Source organism: Pelophylax lessonae (genome assembly GCF_965119305.1).
Source record: "Pelophylax lessonae genome assembly, chromosome: 12".
NCBI classification, from domain to species: Eukaryota; Metazoa; Chordata; class Amphibia; order Anura; family Ranidae; genus Pelophylax; species Pelophylax lessonae.
Window position 1 is genome coordinate 39499820 of NC_138779.1, and position 25795 is coordinate 39525614.

Here is a 25795-nt window from a genome sequence, read left to right on the forward strand (position 1 = left end):
ACTAGGGCCCCCTGGAGGTTCAACGCGTTTTGGTTGAAACTGTTCCCACAAGACAACGGCATTGCGGCCGCCATCGGGGAGTTCTTCGAGATCCACGGCCATCACGGGGATGTGCTGGCGAGATGGGATGCCTTCAAATGCTACCTCCGAGGGGTGTTGATTACACATATCCGGAAGGTTCAGACGGGATCTAAGCAATTTGAGGAACAATTGGCTGGTAGTGCGCAGAGGTTGGAGGAGGATTATATTGTTGACCCTACTGAGGAGAAGAGGGCGGCCTGGCTCTCGGCTCAATCGGTATGGTTGGGGGAAGTCCGATCTAAAGTAGACAAGAAACGCTTTTTCTCCAAGACCACATTTTATGAAGAGGGGGAGCGGACGGGCCGCTTGCTGTCTCGTTTGGTGGGGGCGCGCCCCTCAGTTCCCCCCATAGGGGCACTTCAGCTGCCGTCAGGGCAGCTGGTGAATCGGCAGGAGGAGATCATGGCGGAACTTGCTAGGTTCTACGCTGACATTTATTCTACAAGGGTGGAGTACACTTCGGAGGAGTTGCAGGAGTATTTGAGTACCATACCATTCACGAGACTCACGGCCGAACAACGGGAGGGACTAGAGGCACCCATTACGGAGGAGGAGTTGATGGAGGCACTGGCTCTCTTTCCGGGAGCCAAGGCACCCGGGGATGATGGCCTCCCAGTGGAGGTTTATCAAACCTTCTCGGGGCTGCTGCTGCCGCAGTTGCTGGAAGTGTTCCGGGTGGCTAGAGAGGCTGGGACACTTCCGGAGTCCATGTCTAGGGCAAGCATTGTGCTTCTGCTCAAACCCGGGAAGTCGCCCACGGACCCGGGATCATACAGGCCCATTTCACTGCTCCAGGCGGACGTCAAATTGCTGGCTAAGGTTTTGGCGCGGCGGGTGAATTCGGTGATCACTCATATTATTCATGAAGATCAGGCGGGCTTCATGCCCAATAGGTCCACGGCCCTTAATCTTAGACGACTGTTCGTTGCGATTCAAACGCCTGCGGATAACGTAGGTGAAAGAGCGCTATTATCCTTGGACGCCAACAAGGCGTTTGACAGTGTGGAATGGGGATATCTGTGGGCGGTGATGGAGGCGTTTGGGTTCGGCCCAGTGTTTCTGTCTTGGGTGAGATTGCTATACCATCAACCACGGGCATCGATACGAGAGGGAGGCAGGACATCTGAGAGCTTCAGCCTAGGTAGGGGAACGCGGCAGGGCTGCCCGATTTCCCCTCTGTTATTCGCACTTGCAATTGAGCCCCTTGCGACGCGTATCAGACACAGGGATTCCATAGTGGGTTTTAAATACGGCCCTCTCCAGGACAAAATACTTCTATACGCGGACGATATGCTTCTGACACTGGGGGACACGGGTGGCTCCCTGCGGGCGGTTATGTCTGAGATCACTGAGTTTGGGAGGTTTTCGGGCCTTACCATAAACTGGTCCAAATCGGCGCTACTGTATCTTGATGCGAACGCCACTCGGCCACTGGACTCTCACTGTCCGGTCCCAGTGGTGGATAAGTTTAAGTATCTGGGGGTAGTGGTATCGGCGGACCCGAATCAATATAGTGTGCTCAACATTGGCCCTCTTCTAACGCGGTTCCGGGATAAGATTAAGATCTGGACTAAGCTCTGGCTCTCGCTAGCGGGACGGGTAAACCTTATCAAAATGATCTTGATGCCTCAGTTGTTGTACTTCCTGCACAATTCCCCGATTGTTATTACCCTGAAAACTTTCCGCATTGTGAATACCCTCTTCCGGTCCCTGTTGTGGAAAGGAAAGGCGGCTAGGATCCGTTTGGAGCAACTGCAGAAGCCCAGAGATGGGGGGGGTCTTGCCCTACCCAACCCCTGGCTGTACTATCTGGCGTCCCAGCTGCAGCACCTGGTGGGAGCGCTGTCGGGGGCTCCGGCTGGTGCTGCGTTGACAGTTATGCGGGAATTTACAGGGGCAATTGGGGTGCCGGAGGGACTGGAGGCTCAGCTGTTCACCAAACCCAATCGGCGATACCCGACGTATCGCCTCCTACAGAAGGTGTGGGATAAGACAAAACAAATGCAACAAGTGACGGGATATACCAAATTTAGTCCGATCTGGGGTAACCGTGCTTATCCGGAACTATGCAAATTAGATCAGGCGGATAGGTGGCGGGCTTTGGGGGTGACTCATTTGCGGCACATCCTCCATGGAGGGGTCATGCTACCTTTTGCGCAGTTACAGGAACGATTCTCCCTACCTGACCACATGAAATTCTACTACATACAGTTACAACATGCGCTGCGGGCTCAGGCTGCCAAAGGACAGTTCCACCTGTCACCTGCTCCTGTATTCTATCTTATGGAGCAGTTTACTGACACCAAGGGGTTCATATCGAGTTGCTATAACGCCCTGCTGAGCAAGTACTTGGACAAATACCCTAGTAAAGCCTGTGACCACTGGAGCACAGATGTGGGGGAGATCCCGGGTGAGCAGTGGGAAGAGGCTCTAGAGTCAGTTCGCACGTGTTCTTTGAATGTCTCGCATCAGGTGTCTCAATTATACATCTTACTTAGAGTCCACCATACTCCTCTGAAGCTGTACTCCATGGGTGTCCGTGACGACGATATATGCGGTCGTTGCCAAAGGGAGGTGGGTGACTTAATTCACCTGTTGTGGCGCTGTCCGAAGCTGCACAGGTACTGGACTGAGGTGCGCTCAGCTATTAATAGTACCCTGGGAATAGATGTACCCGGGGACCCTAAACACTGCCTTCTGGGTATCTTAGACCAACAAGTGGAGGACCGGTATCTGCGGGAGGCGGCCTCCCGCGCCCTGTTCCAGGCTCGCTTGCTTATATTACGCATGTGGACGGCACCTGAGCCTCCGACTTTTCGGATGTGGCTAGAGCAGATAGGGGGCACACTCAGAATGGAAAAGGTTATATACCAACATAGGGGATCTCCACAAAAATTCTCTAAAATATGGGGTGTATGGCTGAGCTGCCCGGGAATGGCCCCTACTGACCTCATCATGGACCGTTTATTATCCTGAGTATGCAAATATGGGTTGGGGCTGATGGGGGATGATTGCATGAGGCCCTGGGGTGGAATGGAGGGACGTGATAATGATATTGTACCAGTTGCCGCTGCTTGGGGCTGTCTGCTTTAAGGGCGACTGTGGTGTAATTGTTTTGCATTCTATTTTCTATGGTGATGTTGTTTTCATGTTACTATGCTTGTACCGTGTATTGCTGTTTCATTGTGGTTCTGTGAATTTCTCTCAATAAAGATGTTTTCTGATTTAAAAAAAAAAAAAAAAGATGGATAATCAACTGGCAAAAGAGTCATCCAGTGCCCACACAGAGAATGCCCTTTCTGGGGGCAATCCTAGATACCTGCAGGAACACAGTAGAACTCCCTTCAGAGAAGGCAATGGTGCTTGTCTTTCAACTAAAACAGATATCGACACTCTCATACCTCATGGCCTCCAAATGTCTCAGTCTGTTAGGATCGCTAGGGGCTACAATACCCAAAAAGTGGGCCCACTGGCGAATGAGGACCTTCCAGGTGGAATTCCTGGGACAATGGAAGAGCAGCTCCACATGTCAATGGATCAGACTGTCACCAGAGATGAAGCGTTCCCTCGATTGGTGGCAGAAACCAGCCAATTTGTCAAAGTGCCACAAACTCAACCCGCCGACACCAGTAGTGATCACATCGGATGCATCAGCGGTAGGTTGGGGAGCGTTCTCAAACCATCCCACTGAAGGAGTTTGTTTGACAACGCAACGTGTCTAGAGGCAGCAGCTGACATTTGGCTATACCCACGACCATTACCAATTTTTATGGCTGAAAGCCAGTGGATGTATACTAGGAGCATATTACAGCTTGCACGGCTTAGTGCTACATTATGTGAGTAACCTCTTTTTATTTGTGTGATAATAAAAGTTTTTACAGAGAACACTAGATATATTGTTTTTGTTCCCTATGGTGGACCATTATATATGAGGAAAAACTGGTATCCTGATACATCCAGAGACATCCATTCACAGTTTGACCATCCCTAATGGGGAACACCGTTCTGTGACTCTCTGATGAAACAGGAGTCCAAGCAGGAGGAAAAACTGGGATCCTGATACATTTAGAGACATCCATCCATTCCGACATCCATTCAGAGTTTGACCAACCCTAATGGAGAACAGCGTTCTTTGACTCTCTGGTGAAACAGGAGTCAAAACTGGAGGTGAGCTGCTAGGAATCACTGTTGGTGAAGTCTTTTTGAGCACCTGTTTTTGAGTTGATTATGTCACATAGAGGTGGTAGGATTATCCGTTGATCCTTTGGATTAATTCAATTTATTATTCCTCACAGAGTTGTCAGGATTCATTTGTTTATTTATTTTTTGGAATAATTGAATATCACTGGAGACTTTTTTCCTTTGAACATGTTGTAATAGATACATTGTATGCTTATTTCACTTGGAGTTTTTTGTGTTTACTCACTTTGTATCGATCCTTACTTACGATACTTAAAGCGGAGTTCCACCCAAAAGTGGAACTTCCGCTTTAAATAGTCCTAACCCCCTGACATGCCACATTTGGCATGTCATTTTTGGGGGGGGGGGGGGGGGAGCGGGTACCTAGATTTGACATGTACCCGCTCCCACTTCCGCTCGGAGCGCCGCGGCCCCTGAGCGGATGTTCTCCTCTCTCCCTCCCTCCCTGCAATCTTCTGGGACATGTCAGAGGTCCCAGAAGATTGCCGGCCAATCATGACGCATAGCGCAACTCGCGCATGCGCAGTGCGTACCCGGCTGTGAAGCCGCAAACTGTCACAGCCGGGTGCCCACATCAGTGATGCCGGCGCCGGGAAGCAGAGAGGGAGAAGACGGCGCATCGCTGGACCGTGGTGAGTGTGCGGTTAGGCTGAAACTCCGCTTTAAAGATCTTTTTATGTAGTTACAATGTTGGTTATTTTTATTAGTTATATGCTATATCTTTGCTAAAATCCTGTTTTGAACGACGTGGGGTTTTATTATTATTATTATTTTAACAAGTACTTAATCATAGATAAACATAGTTATAGAGATACAATTCACAAACAAAGAAATCCTCTTTAGTGATAGGCTGCAAAAGTAGCTTATTTAACTTGATATATCAATGAGTATTGTACTTTCATATACATTCAGTTTGTATATAGGTTTTCTTTTTGGTTTTTAGTGGATGTGGAAACCGCCATTGGGAATGGGACATGCGGGGGGCACATCGGGGTGGCCATGTATGTATGGACAGGTTCTATGGTGCGGGCATTTGGTCAACGGTATCAGATTCGGAGTCCATTGGGGAATTTTTTTCCCCTTCCATCAGCTTCCCCGGGTCCACCTTTTGGAATGGAGGAAGCTAGGACCTGGACACTGGTCTGCGCTCAAGAGCCCCGCCCCGTTAATTCGTTCATTTGACCGATGATGTGGGCGGTGACCTTGGGCGGCATGTGGCCAATGGCGTCCAGTAATGTGGACCGCTCTGCCTGGGTTCTCTGTGCGTGACGTAATCACGTTGGCGCGTGGAGATGAGGCGATGGGGGCGTATCCTCGTCTGAAGGAGGCCGTTTTTGCGATGCATCCAGTTGGACGCTTATTAATGGGCAGATGGGGGCATATAATGTTAAACGGTGGTTCCCTCTCACATTCAACCAGGGAGAATGGCAAGTGCACACAGGGACAGCATATACACAAGGTAGGTGATCTTTATTATGGCTTATGAAACATGTTAATGCGGTAGCGATACTGGCCTGAGTGGAGGCTTACAGCTATGCTCATTATGTTTACTACTAGATTACCTAAATCATTACATGCTGGCTTGCATGCTGACCCGATTGGTTGTTAAGACTCTTCCAGTGCTCCATACTATCAAGACCAGTTATAGGTGGGGGAGGTGACCATTTTTTGTATTATCGTTCATAATTATATTGGCCAGGCAACGCACTGACACCTTTTCTGCCATTGCGCAATGTGCTGGGTGTTACGTGTGACCCTGCGCCTTTAAGGAGAGGTGGACTCCCTCCAGTCATCTGTCCTCCATCTATCCATTAGAATGCATGTGCTCTCATTGTGGAGACTCTTTAAAGGTAGAATTAGGGTCTGCAGATATCAGGGTGCCTTGCTATGGCCTGCAGCTTACACATGTATTTGCAAATGTATGCAACTAAATCCCTGTTTTTAAAGCATACTGTTAGACAGGTCAATTTGGTTGGTCGCTGGCTGGCTGGTTGGTAAGTAGTGACTGGAAATCCCCTTGCTTTTTTGAGATGGTTGTTAGGGCTACCTTGGTGGACCTGGGCATATCTCAGGATCCACACTATTGAGTCATAGCAATTTTTTATATAGAAATGTTAGGTACAGATGACATAATAGAACCTCAGATATATACATGGTCTTCAGGTGAAGCCAGGAGCTAGGTATCATCTAGACAGGGCCATCTCTCCTATCTACTGCATATGCGGGGTTACACACAGATTTAAAGGTAAATCTAATTGAATATAGGAATAGAATATAGCCCTTATAAACAGAAACATAAATATCTATTACAGGCTACATACCTTTATTTTTATATCTTTAAAGCGGAGCTCCGGCCTCTGATACGTTTTTTCACTAAAAGTACCCCCGGGACAGTCAGGGCTAGTACATTCCACAATGGAGAGCCTCTGAACTGTCCCAGGTCGCACTTACCTTTTAGAAGAAATACTTACCTTGAAAATTTCTTCTCCAGCGCTGCCATCTCAGGTGTGGGCAGCTGAAGCCAGCGCGTCCTCTTCTGCGTCCTCTTTGGTGACGTCGGAGTCCCAGAATGCCCTGCTCGTCACTTGCGATGCAGGTGCGTCATCCCTGCACAGCTTCTGGGCATACCCAGAAGCTGTTTAGCAGGGAATGACGCGCCTGCACCGGAACTGACGAGCGGGGCCGGTGCAGGCGCATTGACTCCTGGGAGCGATGACGTTCAGCTCCCAGGAGTCATCGCAAGCTGGAAGAGACGGCGCGGGCCGCGGCCGCAGAGGGAGGAAGTGGAAGGAAGGTAAGTAAACAAAAAAAAAAAAGTCGGGAGTATCCATTTGTTTTTTAGGTGACACTCAGCAAGTGGATGGCCCAAAGTGGATTTTGAGACCGGAACTCCACTTTAAGGTATAGTGTAGGATCCAAATCCACTAGTTTGTGCACAACATCCACAAGCTATACACCGATTCCTACACTATTGATTCAGTAGGACAATTTGGTGGAATTCTGTACAGATCTAGATCCAGATCCAGATCCAAACACTCACTTGGGGGAGTGGTCTCACAGTAAGTGCTCTATTTGTCAGTTTCACTGATTTGCAGATATAGTGGGAACACATGGACTACCATGTATAGATAGCTACTATCATTCTAAAAACATTTTAGGGCAACTTTTCTCTGATGGAAATTACCTTGTTGCCCTGGCACCTGCCCAGGGGGTTTGTGTGCGGATGTAGTCTGCTGCTGACGTGGGACTCACAGCCATATGTTAGGGCTCTTTCACACGGCTGCTCAGTTTTTTATCTCCGCTGCGGCACTTTTTTTTTTTTTCACGGACACGGATGACACTTGTGTCTTCCGCTCTATATGTCTGCATATCATCCCATCCGTTTGCGGATGATATACGGACATAATGTATGTCTATGGGAATTGCGGATGTCAGCGGATGACACCGCTGACATCCGATTTTGCATCAGTTCCGTTTTTTTAACAGAGGAAAAATAGTGTTCTGTTCCGTTCCAAAAAACAGAACAGAACTGAAAGGACACAAATCGGATGGTCATCCGCTGACATCCGCAATCCCATAGACATGCATTATGTCCGTATATCACCCGCAAACGGATGGGGTGATTTACGGACATACGGAACGTCCGTGTGAAAGAGCACTTAGACATGTAATAAACAATATCGCTGTTGTAAATATTGAAAAAATGATTTATGTACTTAAATATTATTGTAAATGGTATTGTTCTTTCTCATAGAAGAGTACTGAGTGGTCTTCATAGGCCCTGATGAAGCTTTGGTGAAAGGTGTCGGTACGGGAGAACCTAACACAGGAGTGCTCATTTCTCTTGCTATTTAACCACATGCAGAAAACTGGTTCATGTAGTTTCTGTATTTTTAATGAAGATAGATGCATTGGCATCAATGTTTTTTAATGTTTGATATTTAAATAAAATATGTAACTTTTTAATAATTGAGTTGATGCTCCTCTCCCTGGCCTGTACATCTCTTCCCCTATTTTCTTAGTTGGAAAATTCTTGATTTCTGGTCTACTCTGACTCTTGCTATTCAACAATCCAGTGTGTGCAGAGAGCCTCATCAGCTAATAGAGGTGCCTGCATTTCATCATTTTATGGAGAGATATCCAGTTTAGCTCTAAGTCCGATTAGAAGTCAATGCCCCTGTAAAGCATATACTAGGAATTGAAGGGAGAAACACAACAATTTGGGGTTAATAAAAAAGTAATTGTGAGGGCTACAAGAGGTTTCTCTTGAAGCAGAATTAAGCTTTTGCATTCAACACGAACTCTTATTTATCCTTGTGCTGCTATCCTTAGTAAATAGGTATACTTACCTGTTTTAAATTCTTTTTTTTTTTTTTACATTTCGTCAGTTTCTTCCTGGTTTCTGGCCTCGGCCAAAATGACACCATACAATCCCAGGGTTCTTCATGGACATTTTTTTCTCTTTCATCTGTAGGCAGAGTTTACTCAACTAAGCACACCCTCCTGCCTGCAGGCCAGACCTAAGGGCAGATGGATTCCATCAAGTAAATGCTACATGAATCATCTGCCTTCACTCAAAATGGCCACAGCTAGAAATGCTAGGGGGGGGGGTGTTTTTCAAATTGATTTCAACAAAATAAAGCATGGAGACATGGATGGTTGGGTAGGGGTGTTTGCTGTGATTATTAAAAATGAATGAAATAGCATCTTCACGCTTCTGATGACGAAACGTGTAAAGCGCCATTACGTCACTTCCACTTACCGGAACGCTGTTTTATCGCACTTGATGTCTTCTAATGTTATGGGAGTACCACTACTTGTTTATTAATAAACTTATAACGACGGATTTACACTATATGGTCCTTCCCCGTTTGTGTTCGTTTGGGGACTATACCACAGTCTGAGGATCCTTGGTATGTTTGATTTAGCCGGGCTCAAGGATATCCTATCCAGGATTAGGGGTGTTCCACCCATAGGAGGACCCGAGACGGATCTTTTACCATAGCCATCTACCCATTGGGAGGGGTTAGTTGTTCTGGTGAGTGCATATTAGAGCAAGAAGGAGCACGAGCACTTCTATCTCACCATCCCATCCAGTGTTGCCTGGGATCAGCACATAGACAGACTTCTCACTTGATTGCACTGCTATATTTATGCACGGACTTTATACTGTACATTTATTTATTTGATTGAGTTTTTATTCATATATTGTCACTTACTTCAGCACTTTTTCGCGGTATATGATATATTACTGCCAATTGTTTTATTTATCTGTCCATCACTTTGCACAGAGTCACTTTATCATTGTCACTTCCTGAGTGGACCTCCTATATATTTATTCATTCTATATTTCACTTATCTATATGGTGTACATTAACGTTTTTAATATTTGCCACTTTTTTTGCACATTTTGCTATTTATTGTCACATTCACGTATATCTTATACACCTTATAATAATCCTACTATTATTGGATTTATTTGGTTTATTCGTTATCCATTTAAGGTTTTTGTAATTTTTAATACACCTGACTCCCAGGCAGCACCAACACCCTTTCTTTCTTTTTATCTTTGTATAACCTTTGGTTATATTTGAGGGAGGCCGCAGCCATCATTTGTCCTTAGCGCAGAATCTTTTCCTCTTTAAATAGCATTTTCAGCTAGCGGTGCTCAGATACAGTTGAGTTCCACTTTAACCTGATACGTTAAATCTTAAAGCCATTCTAAAGCTGTACATAAATTATAAGCATGAAGGAAAGACTCGAGCAGTCTTATTAAAATTTTTTATAAACTAACAAAAATACAAACATTAGCAGTCATATTATGTTTACATAGTAGAGTCATTTGTGACGTCTCAACCTCACTGTGCAATTAGCAGCATGAACTGAACACTTTTAAAGGGAAGGCACCTAAGTCAATCCAGAAAGAGCTACCTAGTGGTCATTATTATTATCACCAGTCTGAATCAGTTCCTCTTAGTAGAACATTACAAGGATTTTTATACATCATCAATGCTTGGCTCTGGTGCTCCACAGTCCTCTGAAGCTGCAATGGCAACCTTGGGGGAAGGGACATTAAGATATCCAACTTCCGATGTATCAGAGCGGGATACTGGTAGGAGAAAAGAGCTTTCTGGAGATTGCTCCATGTTTCCATCCTCAGTAACTTTAATCACAGGAGAGCTCCGGTAGGCAAGTTCTGAAAAGCTGCAAAGAAACCAAATAAAAACTATTAGGCCCTGTTCACACATGAGCGTTTTTCAGCTCATCTCTGAAGTCTCAAAACGCCCAACAAGCAAAATCCCATTCATTTCAATGGCCCCTGTTCACATATGAGCGTTTTGTCGCCTGAAGCAAAACGCCTGATGCTCAAAAAAAGTACAGGAGCTTCTTTTTTGGCAGATTACAAGTGTTTTTGTTAGATGTCAATGTCTGCCTCCAAACACCTGCAAAAAACTCCTGAAAAAGCGCCTGAAAAAATGCCCAAATTAAGAGCCTGAAAAACGTCCAAAAAAAAAAAAAAAGCCTGAAGAAGATACGCTCAGGTGTGAATGAAGCCTTAGACATGGATGATTATTTTATCAGATGCATTGACACAGGGAGTCTTAAAACTTATGACAGGTATTTATTAGTGATCGACCGATATCGTTTTTTTAATGCAGATACCAATATTTTGGTCATCGGATATCGGTATCGGCCGATAATAATTTTTTTTTTTTTTTATAAAGGTACTCTTGTGGAGGGATCTGGAGGGCCTATAAGACCCCAAACCCCTCCTCGGCACCAAAAAGCATTCAAAACGCCAAGTTTGGCTGTTTTGAATGCTGTCAGTTTTTTTAATTCGGCGCAGAGTACCCGGAAGTGATGTAACGACATCACTAACGGGTTTTTTACATGGAGACGCAGTACATCGGGTCTTCTCTTCGGCAGCGGCGGCGATGGAGGTAGGATACCTGGGTCTCCCGGTGGGACGGGAGACCCGGGCGAGCCACGGAAGGCGGTGGGAGGGGGGGGGCATCCCCTCCCGCTCTTTGTAATGACAGCCGAGCGGCTTCTCAAGCCGCATCGGTTGTCATTACAAGCTCCGTCGGCTATGATGCCGGTACCGGGGTGATTCCTCTAGCTGCAGGCATCACTCCGGTACAAGCACTTTCCCGAAATATCAGCAATATTGGTAAACCCAAAGGCCGATTCTGATATATCGGGGAAAGTGCATAACCGCCCCCGATATATCTGTGTTGCCGATAATCGGTCGATCCCTAGTATTTATACAACACCAACAAATTACACAGCACTTTACATATACAGTAAATTGTACATTCACATCTGTCCATGCCCTAAAGAAGCTTGCGATCTAAGATCCCTAACCCACATTTATACACACTAGGGGAAATTTAGAGGAGAGCCAATTAACCTACCATCTTTAGAATGTAGGAGGAAACCGAACTACCTGAAGGAAACCCACGCAGACACAGGGAGAACATTAAAACCTAATGCCAATAGTATGCTGGTTGCAATTTAAATAAACAACTCTAGTGCTGCTAGGCGGAAGTACTAACCACTTAGCCACTGTGCTGCCTTCCTTAACCACTTCCATACCGTGCAATTTCTGGCACTCCGCTCCTACATGTAAAAATCATCATTTTTTTGCTAGAAAATTACTCAGAACCCCCAAACATTATATATATATTTCTTTTTAGCGGGGGAATAAAATGGGGGTCATTGCAACTTTTCATGTCACACGGTTTTTGCGCAGAATTTTTTCACACTAATTTTTATGAATGAATAAAAAAAAAACCACTAAAGTTAGCCCAATTTTTTATATAAATGTGAAAGATGATGTTACGTAGAGTAAATAGATACCTAACATGTCACGCTTTAAAATTGTGCACACTCGTGGAATGACGCCAAACTTCGGTACTTAAAAATCTCTATAGGCGATTGTTGCTCATGCTTTAACGTTTGCGGCGATACCTCACATGTATGGATTGAACGCCGTTTGCATATGTGGCCGCAACGAACGCATGTGTTCGCTTGCGCATGCGAGCACGCAGGCACTTTACATTTTTGTTTTATTGTTTATTTTATTTTTATTTTTTCACATTCCCTTTATTTTTTGATCACTTTTATTCCTATCACAAGGAATGTAAACATCCCTTGTAATAGGAATAGTGAATGACAGGTCCTCTTTATAGGGAGATCTGGGGTCAATAAGACCTCAGATCTCTCCCTCAGGCTAGAAAGCCTGAAATAAAAAAAAAAAAGCTCTGAAAACTTGAAAACTGTCAGGCCAGGCGTGACGTCATCATGTGGCGCCCGGGCCTCCGAGAGTCAGAGACTGCCAGGGACCATCTGGTCCTCGCAATCTCTATGGTGACACTTCAGACAGCGGCCGATTCCTTACCTGGCTCGCCAATCGCACAGGCAAGCTGGTAGAAGCACCAGGGGGTGGCGGGGGGATGTCCCCTCCCGCCGCCTGTAAGAACGATCAAGCGGCTGAACAGCCACTATGATTGTGCTTATGGTGAAGGGAATCATTCAGATATGCCTCCTCAAAGCCAAGGACGTCATAGGACGTCCACCTAAGGGGAAGTGGTTAAGCTGGCCATACATAGATTGAAATTCCACTGGTTTAATCCATGTATGGACTGGCTGGCTGTACACAAGTCAATCTATTGATATGTACAACCAGCATGTCCGGTTTTTCCCAAATGATCAGTGCCACGGGCTATAGCCAGCAACACTGATCATTGTATTATGACAGCAAGGAAATCTCCCCACCGTCACTGATCACTGTATTATAACAGCAGGAAAGTCTCCTCTCTGTCCCAGATCATTGTAATAGGACAGTGGGGAAGTCTCCCTACCGTCACTGATCATTGTATTATCACAGCGGGGAAGTCCACTCAATGATCATTGTAATATGATGGCGGAAAAGTCTCCTCGCCGTCACTGATCATTGTAATATGGTGGCTGGGAAGTCTCCTCGCCGTCACTGATCATTGTAATATGATGGCTGGAAAGTCTCCTTGCCGTCATTGATCATTGTAATATGACAGCAGGGAAGTCTCCCTACCCTCACTGATCATTGTTTTATCACAGCGGGGAAGTCCACTCACTGATCATTGTAATATGATGGTGGGAAAGTCTCCCCACTGTCACTGGACATTGTATTAGAACGACAGGAAAGTCTCCGCACTGTCATTGATCACTGTAATATGATGGCAGGGAAGTCTCCTCGCTGTCACTGATCATTGCAATATGACGGCGGGGAAGTCTCCCCACCGTCACTGATCATTGTATCAGAACAACGGGAGAAGTCTCCCTACTGTCAGAATACAATACCACAGCGGGAGGATTTCCCCATCCGCATAGAGTAGGTGGATGGGGAAATCGAGTCATTTTTTTTATGTTCAACCAGCTTTTTGAACAAAAAAAAGAAAGATAAATGCGCGTGGGATGCCTAAGAATATCCTTTTTAATTAATTGACCAGTTTTTGTAGTTTTATGGAGGTCTTCTGAAAAATGGTATGCTCAGGGGAGGGGATATTGGAACTGGGCTTTAAAATGTTACCTATTATTATGACTAAAGCAATAAAAAAAAAGAAAAAAAAAAGAATTCTCTCAGGCTAAGTCTGTATTACCAGAGTGCATCTTTGTGCATTTGCCTCTTCTGGTCTATGCTATACCTTCATACAATCTTACACGTTGAATTAATTCTGAGCAGCGTCTTCATCCACCCCTGCTGTCCACCCACGTCTGCTGAATTCTTTACAGCAATAAATGAAAAGAATGGCACAAGACAATTCGGGAGATACTATGGCATGTTATGTTACGGAAAGGTTTCTTACCTTTCATTTGGCAGATTAATCATTTCGTCTGTTCTCAATAGCCATTCAGATGGAATCATCATTGCGATATCCTAAGAAAAAAATGGAAAAGATCTTGCAGAGCATATATTCAAAAAGGTGGATGCTTGTGGGTTAGGCCCTCTCTGGAGACAGAGGTGGTACCTCTCCTAGCAGAAATATTTTTTACTATTACTTTACCTCCCCAGTGACTTTATTCCTGTCCTTCCTACGCAGGACTGGGATATCTCCAACTATGATTTCCATTCAGGTTCTAAGTGAAGCACTCTCTCCATAGGGCCTGCTGTATAATGACTTCCTCGGGCCTCCTCGGATTACCAGCACACAGTCACTTGAGGTACAGTTCACACATCCCTCCTGGCTCACCACTCAATAAACAGTCCAGGGGTATTGGTTTTTAGCGTTTATTTTGGAACTTGGATGGGAGAAGGGAATAATGGGATACTCAAACTAACTATTCACTTGTGTAGGTCTACAATCTTGTCCCTGACATCCTTGGACAGCTCTTTGGTCTTGGCCATGGTGGAGAGATTGGAATCTGATTGATTGATTGCTTCTGTGGACAGGTGTCTTTTATACAGGTAACAAGCTGAGATTAGGAGCACTCCCTTAAAGAGAGAGTGCTTCTAATCTCAGCTTGTTGCCTGTATAGAAGAACCTGGGAGTCGTAAATCTTTCTAAAAGATAGGGGATCAAAATGCAAATCAATTTATAACTTTTTTGAAAAATGCCTTTTTCTGGATTTTTTTTTTGTGGTTATTCTGTTTCTCACTGTTAAAACAAACCTACCAATAAAATTATAGACTGATCATTCCTTTGTCAGTGGGCAAACGTTCAAAATAAACAGGGGATCAAATACTTTTTTCCCCTCACTGTATTCTTACAATCTTTGTACTTGGCATCATGCTACAGCTGTCATACTTACAGGTAGGTTGAGGGCTTGCAGTTTCTTTAATACTTGCTTTATTGAGCGCATTTGATTATATAGCTGAAGTACGCTTTCCCTCAGCTGCTGGTTTTCATGATCTAGAATCTGACTCCTAGAATGATACAATTAGACAACCAATTTTAGGGCCGGTAAACCTAAAATACGAGACTTTAGAGAAATAGATTAGCATTAGGTATCCACATATGAACTACTGCTCCCTCTCCTCGAGCAGTGTGACAGGTCTAGTCTCCGCCCCTCCCGTAGTTTTAATGCTGCATAAATCTTGGTAAGTATAAGAAAAAAAAATTAAAAATCCCACACTTCTTTTAAGTTAATTTGTCAAGAATTCAGAGAAATCAAGTCTTTTATAGAGTTTACTAAGTGCTGTGAATTATTCCGTAGTAACATGCTTTTAGGGGTACCTTGTTCTCTAGAACACTGTGAAACTGGTTTTATAAGTGCTACCAGTAGCACTCGGTAGTAGACCTTTATTTAAAGTAAATCTGTTACAGGCTTTTTATAAAACCAGTTTCACAGTGTTATAGAGAACAAGTTACCCCTAATTGCCTCTGTGGAATACACATGGCCGAGTGTGCTAGTTCAAAGCTTTCTGCCCAGAGCAGGCAGTAAAATCCTGCCGCATAGTATTTGCAACCTGGTTTCAGGCTGTCCAGACTGGTCACACCTCATTGCCATAATGTCCCTGGGAACTAGTATGGGGCCAACTCTTGCTGAAGACCATGTATGGTGTACCATGCTTTTAACAGCTCTTAACAAAAGTATACCACACCTCCAGGCTCGTCTGTTCAAATTAGCCCCAAACTTATCTCCAGCTGTAGGTGCTGGTCCAGTTCATAGCCAGGGCCGGCGCTACCTGTAAGGCGACCTAGGCAGCTGCCTAGAGCGCAACTTAGCAGGGGGTGTCGGCATTCTGCTGCACCCGGAATCAGTATGGACCGCTGGCCAGTGTGGTGCTGCACAGGCACTCTTCAGCGCTACACAGCAAGCCACACTATGTTTTGAGGGCTGAGGGCTCCAGCATCACCAAAATCCCCATAGGAAAGCATTGAATAATGCTTTCCTTTGGGGAGGTCTAATGCGCGTGAGTGGCCATTTGCGCGACAAAGGAGAGTAGGAGAGCCTGACCCAGCACCGAGGTAAGTCACTGAAGGGGTTTTAACCCCTTCAGCAACTTGGGATGGGGGGTGGGAGGGAGAGAGGGGTACTTAAGTCTTAATTAAACATTCAATTGGAACTATGTTGTTTTATCAGGTTCAACATAGACACATGACTCCACTCTTGAGAAATGTAAGGTTTATTCTACAAGGAATTGTACCTGACATTACTTTGATTTTTTTTTCTTGCATTAAATTGCCTGTAAATCTGCTCGGAGCATATGGGGGGGGGGGGGGGGGCGGCAATTTTTATTTTGCCTAGGGCGGCAAAAATCCTTGCATCGGCCCTGTTCGTAGCTGAAGTACTAATGAAAGATGGATAACCACACTAAGTTGCTGAAAATCCAAAACTTTACGGTAGAAAATCATAAATTGATCTTAAAAAATATTTGCACCTCCATAAAGACAGGTACAGACATGGTAGTTGTAGGCATGGTAGTTTTGGATCTTCAGCAAGTTGGAGCGCGGCCATCTATCCTCTCAATGGTTTACCAGCTCCTATTTTAACGCCAAAATCAAACACAAAAATCAGCAAAAAGGATATAACTAACAGTCAGAAGGATGTGTCCCTTGTGTTGATTTTTCTTGTTAGTAATATTCCTCCGTCCAGTTACCACCCCCCACGTTCTCCCGAGGCGGTGGGGGTTAAAAGAACTAAGGATCGGTTACAGGCTCACCAAAAGGGAACAACCCTTCCTAGGCCCGCCCTTTCTGCTCAGCTGCTCTATTCATAGAACCCAAACTACAGCTTCTTTAAAGGGAGGACAGGTAGACAATTAAAATGTCCACCTCCTTGATTCATAGATTGCGTTTCATTAATAGAGTCCACAGCATGGCTTCTGCAGGGGGCAGCATGGAGGGGGATTAATACTACCAGAAGCATAGGCACAAGGGCACATCCTATTGGCTGTACATTTTGTTCCTTGTGCTGATTTTCCTGTTTGTGATTTTAGCTTTAAATTAGAAGCTGTTAAATGCATGGTACACAGTACATGGTCTTCAGCAAGAGTTGGCTACATACTGGTTCTCAGGGACATGATGCAGATTTTTCTCTTTTTGACTTTGGCTGTACTTAGGCTTTGAAAAGAGGGGATCAGTGAGAATTATGGCATCATTAAAAATTCTCCTGTCCACATTTGCATCTAGCTCCTTTTTTTAACCACTTGCCGACCAGTCACTGGGACTGTACTGCGGCAAAGTGGCTCGATTCCGTCCAGCGACGTAGACCTACGTCGCTGGACTCCTCCCCTTGTGGGTGGCGCTTGCGTGCCGCCGGTGGCTTGCTCCCGCTGTTTTCAGTCACAGCGGGAGTCGGGCCAGGGGAGGAGCGGCGGCAATCGCCGCTGCTCTTCCCGGATTGTCGGGGAATCGAGTTTGGAGATCCGCCCGCTTGTATAAACAAAGCGGGCGGATCTCCTAAGTGACAGACAGTGACAGATTGCAGGGTTCAGCATAGTTGAACATGCGATCTGTCCCTGTGTCACTCAGTCACCTCCCCCCACACACGTTAGTAAGCACCAGGCATACATTAACCCCTCCCTCTCCAATAAAATTAACCCCTTCCCTGCCAGTGTCATTTTTACAGTAACAGTGCATATTTATAGCACTGATTACTGTAGAAATGTCACTGGTACCCCCAAAAGTGTCAAAAATGTCAGTCAAGGGTCCGATCTGTCCGCCGCAATGTCGCAGTCCCGTAAAAAAAAAAAAAAAAAAAAAAATCGCAGATCGCCGCCATTAGTCGTTAAAAAAAAAAACACACCAAAAATGACAGAAATCTTTCCCTTAGTTAGTAAACGCAATAACGTTTGCGCAAACCAATCAAAATACGCTTATTGTGATTTTTTTTTACCAAACATAGGTAGCAGAAAACAAATTGGCCAAAAATTTAAAAAATTTTTGATTTTTACATTTTTTTTGGGGGGGGGGGGATTTCATATAAAAAAAATTTGAAAAATATTGTTATTTTTTCAAAATAAACGCTCTTTTTTTGTTTATAGCGCAAAAAGTAAAAATCGCACAGGTGATCAAATACCACCAAAAGAAAGCTCTGTTTGTGGGAAAAAAAGGACGTAAATTTCGTTTGGGTACGGCGTCGCACGACCGCGCAATTGTCAGTTAAAGTCGCACAGTGCCGAATCGCAAAAAGTGGCCTGGACGTAAGCCAGCAAAATCCTCCGGTGGTAAAGTGGTTAAGGTTGCTGGCCTATTCAAGGCACTCATTCTGTAAATAGAGAACAGAAACACCTTTATCAAGACATGAAGCTTTGATAGTAGCCAGTTTTCTCTTCAAGAATCTGGACTGCATTGTAACTATATAGTGTACTCAGTTGCTGATAGCCAATTACATACCTGTTCATTAATGAGCGCAACTTCCACTTGAGGTTGCTCACTGAAGCTTCGTGCTCGGTGATCTCCAGAAGCAGCCGTCTCTTCTCTTCATGTAAACGCTCATTCACTGTGGTGATGCTGTTTATCAGCTGCTGTTCCTAGCAGAGGTAAACAACAGTAACTCAAACCTCCACGCGTTCTACAGATGGCAGGATAGGAGCCACGCTGCAGATGGGATATTGCAATGATGAGTAACTTACTTGATTTAGTGGTACTCAAGTGCGGCCCCTGACATATAGGGGTTGTTTTACTAAAACTGGAGAGTGCAAAGTCTGGTGCAGTTGTGCATGGTAGCCAATCGGCTTCTAACTTCAGCTTGTTCAATTAAACTTTGATGGAAAAAAAAAAAAAAAAACTGGAAGCTAATTGGTTTCTAAGGAGAGCTGCACCAGATTTTGCACCCTGTTTTAGTAAATCAACCCCATAATATTTAGTGAATGTAATATTAGAAAAAACTGTCAGAGGCTGCAGATATTGAACGGGAGATGGTCAAAGACTACAGACAAGCTAGTAAAGAGGGTCAGAGACTGCAGGTATAAAATAAAAAAAACAGGGAGGTATGGGTGGCGCTGCCCAACAACAATATGTGAAAAATGTGCTAATAACGTCCACTATCCCGTTAAGAAAAATGGTGTTTAAAATGTATAGGTCAAAACCACAATATTCATAAAGTGAATGAAAAATGTGTACCACAATAACAAAATTGGCCACACCTTTTTACATAATTCCAAAACCATCCAATGTAACCATAAAGATCAATAAAGTCCAAGCAAAAATGCATGTGTGCAAAATACTATGCAGCAAAGTATAAGACCATATACAGATATAATAAAAAAAATATAAATCAAAACAAAAAGTATGTATGGTCCCTTTAAATTCACTATAAGAATACAAGTCTATTCAAAACGAGCACTATCCTCACAACATACAACTTATGTGACCTTAATCTACAAACATGCTCAAAGTGCTAAAGCATCAAAAAAGGGGTGGGGCTTGAGCGTCATTGCATCATGTCCGGTTTTCAGGACTACTACTACTACTATTACTACGCGACACTTTTTGGGGACCAGTGTCACCAATACAGTGATCAATGCTGAAAAAAAATGCACTGTCACTGTACTAATGACACTGGCAGGAAATGTGTTCACATCAGGGGCGATCAAAGGGTTAAATGTGCTCCTAGGTAATGCTTTATAAATGTGGGTGGGGTGCTTTGGCTGTGAGAAGACAGATCTGTGTTCCTGCTTAGCAGAAACACAGGATCTCTGTTCTCCCTTACTAGCAGAATGGCGATCTGCCTTGTTTACATAGGCAGGCTGCCATTTTGCCTCTCTCGGGATTGATCAACAGGTCCACCGGACCCGCTGATTGGCTCCTACTGTGTCCAATCACAGCGGGAGCTGGTCACCGGCGGTGCGCGCCACAGACCCGGAAGAGTGAAATCACATACCGGTGTGTGATTTTGCACAAGAGGGCTGCCACCGTGCAGTATGTATACCTGGGGCGGTTGGCAGATGGTTAATACACAGTCTCTTCTGCCCCTGTAGGGGTGCAGTTATCTGGTGAGTGTAAGCCCATAAGAAGGGAACAAGCTAGTATGCATGCCTGACATCAGGGCATGCTCCTAATGAGACGGATAATGTCCTGGGGTATTTCCTCCCAGATATGGACCAGGGCATCACTGAGACCTGGCGGCATCAGAATGTCCAAGAGGTGTTCTATTGAATTTAGGTCAAGCAAGTGTGGGGGGGCCATTCAATGGTATCAATTCCTTCATTCTCCAAAAGATGGCTGCATACTCTCGCCACATAAGGCAGGGCTTTGTCGTGCACCAGGAGGAACCCAGGACCCACTGCACCAGCATAGGGTTTAACAATGGGTCCAAGGAGTTCATCCTGATGCCTGTGCCATTGTCTAGCCTGTAGAGGTCTGTGTGTCCCTCCATGGATATGCCTCCCTAGATCATCACTGACCCATCACCAAACCGGTCATGCTGAACGATGTTACAGGCAACATAAGGTTCTCCATGGTTTCTCCAGACCCATTCACATCTGTTACATGTGCTCAGGGCGAACCTGCTCCCATCTGTGAAAAGCACAGGACGACAGTGGCGGACCAGCCAATCCTGTTGTTCAATGGCAAATGCCAATCAAGCTCCACAGTGCAGGGCAGTGAGCACAGGGCCCACTAGAGGATGTCAGGTCCTCAGTCCACCCACATGAAGTCGGTTTCTGATTGTTTGGACAGACATTCACACCAGTTGCCTGCTGGAGGTCATTTTGTAGGGCTCTGGCAGTGCTCATCCTGTTCCTCCTTGCACAAAGGAGCAGATACCGGTCCTGCTGATGGGTTAAGAACCTTCTACAGCCCTGTCCAGCTCTCCTAGAGTAACTGCCTGTCTCCTGGAATCTCTTCCATGCTCTAGAGACTGTGCTGGGAGACACAGCAAACCTTTTGGCACATATTGATGTGTCATCCTGGAGGAGTTGGACTGCCTGTGCAACCTCTATTGAGTCCAGGTATTGCCTCATGCTACCAGTAGTGACACTGACCCTAGCCAAATGCAAAACTTGTGAAAAACCGTCAGAAAAAAATGAGTAGGGAAAATTTTTTTCAGTGACTTCCCCCTGTCAAATGATTCCTGTTTTGGGGGTTGTCTCATTGTTGCCCATCTAGTGCACCTGTTGTTAATTTCATTAACACCAAAGCAGCTGAAACTGATTAACAACCCCCCTCGGCTACATAACTGACCAGATCGATATCCCAGGAGTTTAATTGACTTGATGCTATACTCTGCTCAAAAAAATGAAAGGAACACTTTTTAATCAGTGTATATATTTTTTGGCACAGTATATTGCTTATGGCACATATGTATTAGGCACTCTAGCACTTTATGAACATATTTGTAGATTAGGTCACATATGTTGTAAAGTTGTGAAGATAGTGCTTGTTTTGAATTTACTTGTATTCTTATAGTGTATTTAAAGGGGACAGTATACACACACACACACACACAAATAATATATATATATATATATATATATATATATATATATATATATATATATATATATATATATATATATATATATATATATATATATATATATATATATATATATATATATATATATATATATACATATACATATACACATACACATACACACAGACACACACACATATACATACACCCACACATACATATATTTTTATTTCTTCTATCTGTATATGGTCTTATACTTTGCTGCACAGCATTTTACACACATGGATTTTTGCTTATTGGACTTTATTGCACTTTATGGTTACATTGATGGTTTTTGGATTATGTAAAAATGTGTGGCCAATTTTATTATTGGGGTACACATTCTTCATTTAGTAATCTTTATAGATATTGTGGTTAGACCTATAAATTATAAACACAATTTTTCTTAAAGGCATAGTGCACGTTATTAGCACACATTTCACATATTGTTGTTGGGCAGCGCCACCCATACCTCCCTGTTTTTTATTTTATTTTCATATTCTCCACCTTTGGCGGGGAGTTAGGGTAAGGCAGCAGCCAAAGTATAGGTCCTAAGCGCGGAATCCAATATCAATTCAGAGACTGCAGGTATGCTACAATACAGGAGATGGTATTAGAGTGGGAACATGATATAGGAGTTATTGATGACTGAAGACATACTTTAGAAGACAGTTATAAACTGGAGACCTGTCAGAAATAAAAAAAGGTGCTGTGGGCATTAATAGTCAGTGCAATGCAATAGCCAAACAGTACAAGGGTACAAATGGACAGCACAGCCCCACCCAATTCTGTCCACAGACAGCACATAGTGATGGTACAAACCCCTCTCCTCCCTGGCTATAGGCAGGTGGTCTGCTGACCAGTCAGAGGAAGTACAGTTGCACTGGACATTATAAGACCTTTAAAAGTACAACTAAAGGCAAAACCTTTTTTTTATAGTGTAACGGAACCGCCGACCCATCTGAAGCCATCCAAACCATTCTCTCAGCGTACCCCAAGTATCTGTCCCTCACTCCCAGTGACGGTGAACAATGTCACCTATAGTTTTGGATAGAGTGGAGAGGGATTAGACCCTTTGTCAGTTTTTACTGCGGTCTGTGCCCCCGTTAGAGAGTTTTGTCCTCTCTATGGCTGCATTCACATGTCAGCGTATGGATCGCGGGCAGAATCGCCGCGATTCCGCCCGCGATCCGGAGATCATTGCAAATCGCAGGACGCCTGTGCGTTGCCCTTGATTTGCAATAGCACCCCAAAAACATTGCGCAAAAAAAAATCGTGGGACGCATTACGCCCAACGAAGTACAAGAGCTTCTTTGGAGCGTATTGCGTCCCGTGATTTTTTTTGCGCGATGTTACCGCGATTCGGCAGGCGGAAATCGCGGCAACATCGCTTAGCGTTTGGGGTGCTATTGCAAATCACGGCCAACGCACAGGCGTCCCGCGATCTGTAATGATCTCCGGATCGCGGGCGGAATCGCGGCGATTCTGCCCGCGATCCATACGCTGACATGTGAATGCAGCCTAAGAGTCGGTTCACACTGATCCGACACGACTTCGGGCGACTAATGCAGTCGCCCTTGCGCCGTGACTTCGGCGCGGCTTGCAACGACTTCACATAATGGAAGTCAATGCAAGTCGCTCCGACTTTGCAAAAAAAAAGGTGCAGGAAGCTTTTTCTAAGTCGGAGCGACTTGAGTCGCTCCTATTAGAACGGTTCCCATTGCACAGCACGGTCCGTTACTTGTCAGACGACCGAGTCGCCTGACAAGTCGGAACAGTGTGAACCGGCAGTAATTGTTTTGTCTACCATTATCTTTGAAAGTTAAAGTAAAAGAAAATCCCAACTTTTGAATTGTCCCCAGAGAAGTAATAGAGGGAAAATCTTCCAGTGGGGACACTAGGTATGGTGACCTGGGGGTCCCCAAGGAATTCCCTTAACTTGCAGGGATTTCCTCTTCACATCCTGTTTTGGCTATGGGACAGGAAGTGAAAGGAAATCTCCACTATGGAAGATGGCAAAAAATAAACTGACAGGGGTTATAACCCTCCATTATTCTATCTAAAATGAAAATAAAAGTTTTGCCTGTACTTCTACTTTAAGTATGTTGTTGTTGGGTGCTTTTGTGTCCCATAATCAGTCATTATCAAAGTTATTTGCCCCACGTGGTAATATCAGATAGGATGTTCCTGGAGTTCAGGCTTAAGTCTACCTTCTCGGTTTGGCTCTTGGACACGTTGAGCTCCAGCTCCAGCTGTTTAATGTGCTGGTCCTTCTGGTTCAGCTCGTTTAGGTACATTTCCTTGGCTCGGCTGAGTTTGGCTTTATGGCGTAGTTGAAATTCATTGTATTTCCTAGTTGGACAGAAATAATGGAGAAATGTAATTTAACATTTTAGTAGGTACCTATAATAAATAAATAAATCAGTTATGAACTTAGCATGGGTACATTTTTAAAAAGTGCCCCAACACATGTGATTTAGTTCCTTTTAATAGACTTTTACAGGAAATGGTTATTGCCTAACTGGCAGATGGACAGATATATGAAAGACTTTTCCTTTGGCATGACCTAAGCCCTTTAGCCCCTACACATGACCACTACATTGTCAAAAGTATTGGGACGCCTGCCTTTACACGCACATGAACTTTAATGGCATGCCAGTCTTAGTCTGTAGGGTTCAAAATTTAGTTAGTCCACCCTTTGCAGTTATAAACAGCTTCAACTCTTCTGGGAAGGCTGTGCACAAGGTTTAGGAGTGTGTCTATGGGAATATTTGACCATTCTTCCAGAAGCACATTTGTGAGGTCTGGCACTGATATTGACAAGAAGGCCTGGCTCGCAGTACTTGCTCTTATTCATCCCAAAGGTGTTCTATCGGGTTGAGGTCAGGTCTCTGTGCAGGCCAGTCATGTTCCTCCACCCCAAACTCACTCATCCATGTCTTTATGGACCTTGATTTGTGCACTGGTGCGCAGTCATGTTGGAACAGGAAGGGGCCATCCCCAAACTGTTACCATAAAATTGGGAGCATGAAATTGTCCAAAATGTCTTGGTATGCTAAAGTCTTAAGCGTACCCTTCATTGGAACTAAGGGGCCCCCATACCATAACCCCCCCCCCCCTCCACCAAATTATTTGGACCAGTGCACAAAGCAAGGTCCATAAAGACATGGATGAGCGAGTTTGGGGTGGAGGAACTTGACTGGCCTGCATATAGTCCTGACCTCAACCCGATAGAACACCTTTGGGATGAATTAGAGTGAAGACTGCGAGCCAGGCCTTCTTGTCCGACATCAGTGGCTGACCTCACAAATGCGCTTCTAGATAAATGATCAAACATTCCCATAGCACACTCCTAAACCTTGTGCACAGCCTTCCCAGAAGAGTTGAAGCTGTTATAGCTGTAAAGGGTGGGCCAACTCAATATTCAACCCTACGGACTAAGACTGGCATGCCAATAAAGTTAATGTGAGTGTGTGTATAAAGGCAGGGGTCCCAATACTTTTGACAATATAAGGTACAGTATGTCTGGGCAGTGCAGCGTTTTGCACCAATTAAGATGGCATAGTAAAGGAGTGAAGCTTGGATGGCATAGGATGGAATTTTATGAAAATGCAGTACTATGTTCAGAAAAATATCTCCAATGGACCATAGGAGTCCAGGGAGAATGACACATATGATGGCTCATAAATAGCTTTATGTGGGGAGAGCTGATATTTTCATACATCTGCTCCATTATGATGGTTGCATTTGGTTTTTTTTATTGCTTTTTTTATTCTTTTTTTGACCTGGTGATCCTGCCAGTAACACACTTCTCTCCTAGGGTGACAATGCTCATTCACTGGATTGTATCTGTGAGGAGCAGCGATGTCACCCTAGGACAAGACTATACAACTCCTCATCTCCATAACATAGGAAAAATAGTTCTGTAGTCTACAGATATGAACTGGACAGAGTTGATAATACTGCTTCAGATAACACTACAGAGTGCACAGGACAGCATTAGATTCCTGGCAGGATCAACAGGTATTTTTTGCCCTTATCAAACAGGTATAACAAAAGGTTTTCAAATGGTATGTCTAACCGGCCAAAAGGAAGCAGATAAGAAAAGTTCATAATTTGATATACATTT

The 25795-nt window shown here is 44.5% G+C and overlaps 1 protein-coding gene across 2 annotated transcripts in view; it reads right to left on the reverse strand.

Moving 5' to 3' along the window:
* Positions 1 to 10056: 10056 nt before the first annotated feature.
* Positions 10057 to 25795, reverse strand: part of CCDC30 (coiled-coil domain containing 30) — a 114042-nt gene continuing 98303 nt past the window's right edge. For both annotated transcript variants that reach the window (XM_082273354.1, XM_082273353.1), the window contains 5 exons: positions 23877 to 24018; positions 18603 to 18739; positions 15073 to 15187; positions 14130 to 14200; positions 10057 to 10485 (listed from right to left, as the gene is read on the reverse strand). In XM_082273354.1, coding sequence (XP_082129480.1) covers positions 10278 to 10485; positions 14130 to 14200; positions 15073 to 15187; positions 18603 to 18739; positions 23877 to 24018 — 673 coding nt within the window. In that variant the 3' untranslated portion in view covers positions 10057 to 10277. The remainder of the gene's footprint in view (positions 10486 to 14129; positions 14201 to 15072; positions 15188 to 18602; positions 18740 to 23876; positions 24019 to 25795) is intronic.